The following is a 1,245-nucleotide window of genomic DNA, read 5'->3' as shown; positions in this document are numbered from 1 at the left end:
TTCATACAAGCTCGGGCAGTCGTTGACAAAACGACCCGCCTCTTACTTGAAAGAGTTGAGGGCCCGAATAGAGAAGCGAGCTCGTATGGAATATGACGTTGCCTTTGTACAAGTGTCAGTTACAGATGATATAGTTAAGGCCTCTTGGCAACATAAGGCTGAGCAGCCTAGGAGGGAGGACCAAGAAGGAGGTGCGGCCAAAATAGGCAACCGACCGTAGAAACCGAAGAAGAAAGGAGTAGAACCTATGAAGCCATAACCATTGTGTTCACGGAGCCAATCTCCAGGCTCTTGGAAAAAATCAAGGGAGAACCCTACTTTGTTTGGCCTCCTAAGATGATGGGGGGCCCTGCTCGGCGTAATCAGAAGTGGCGGTGCACCTACCATCGTGAGAAAGGGCATAAGGCGCAGAACTACAGAGACCTTAAGAGGCATCTTGAAGACTTGGTCACTGTCGGTCACCTCCAGCAATGGATTGATGTGGAGAAGACCAGGGCAAAACAGGGGCAACCCCCAATCCCTCCACCAAAGGACCAAGCCCCAAGACTAGTGATCAATGTCATCCATAGGATGACCGACCCCCAAAAGGAGAATGCCCTTTGGGGTGAGATTCAGAGAGCCACGTACTTACAACAAGTCATGTCAGTAGGACCATTGCTTAAGAAGTCTAGAACAGAAGCAAAGCCCTCTCAGTTCAACATTGTGTTCTTCGAAAAGGATTTAGAAGGGATCCAACATCCTCACATTGATGCATTGATCGTCACCGTCAGTGTGGCAAACAAATTTAATGTGAAACGGGTCCTAGTTGATCAAGGGAGCACCACTAACATTATGTATTATGACCTTTTCAAAAAACTGGGTCTTAATGAGCAACACTTAATCCCCGTAATCTCCCTTCTAGTCGGCTTCAATGGACAAACAGAGTGGCCGCTCGGCTGAATCACTTTGTCCGTCACAGCAAAGTCCAAAGTGGTCCATGTCGACTTCTTGGTGATCAACACTTCATCTCCTTACAATGCAATCCTCGGTCAACCTTGGATTCATACAATGGAGGTGGTGCTATCCACTTACCACCAGGTAGTCCGTTTCCCAACAAAGAATGGGGTGGAGGAGTTTAAGGGTGACCAAGTAGCTACAAAGCACTGCTTCATCGCCACCATGAAGTCTAAACAAGCATGCAAGGAAGTCCAGATGGTCGAACTCCCTGATCAGCCTGTACTGGAAGACGTTGTTAGAGTACCAACA

The 1,245-nt window shown here is 48.0% G+C and overlaps 1 protein-coding gene across 1 annotated transcript; it reads left to right on the top strand.

Annotated features, from left to right (window-relative positions):
• The first annotated feature begins 339 nt into the window (after positions 1-339).
• LOC145811816 (uncharacterized) lies at positions 340-939 on the top strand. Its single transcript, XM_082907578.1, has one exon. The coding sequence runs from the start codon at positions 340-342 to the stop codon at positions 937-939; it is 600 nt and encodes a 199-aa protein (XP_082763704.1).
• The last annotated feature ends 306 nt before the right edge of the window (positions 940-1,245 follow it).

This window comes from Camellia sinensis, chromosome 2 (genome assembly GCF_055761805.1).
Source record: "Camellia sinensis isolate YWXY chromosome 2, ASM5576180v1, whole genome shotgun sequence".
NCBI classification, from domain to species: domain Eukaryota; kingdom Viridiplantae; phylum Streptophyta; class Magnoliopsida; order Ericales; family Theaceae; genus Camellia; species Camellia sinensis.
Note: the sequence above shows the minus strand (reverse complement) of the source record. Positions and strands in the feature narration are given on the sequence as shown.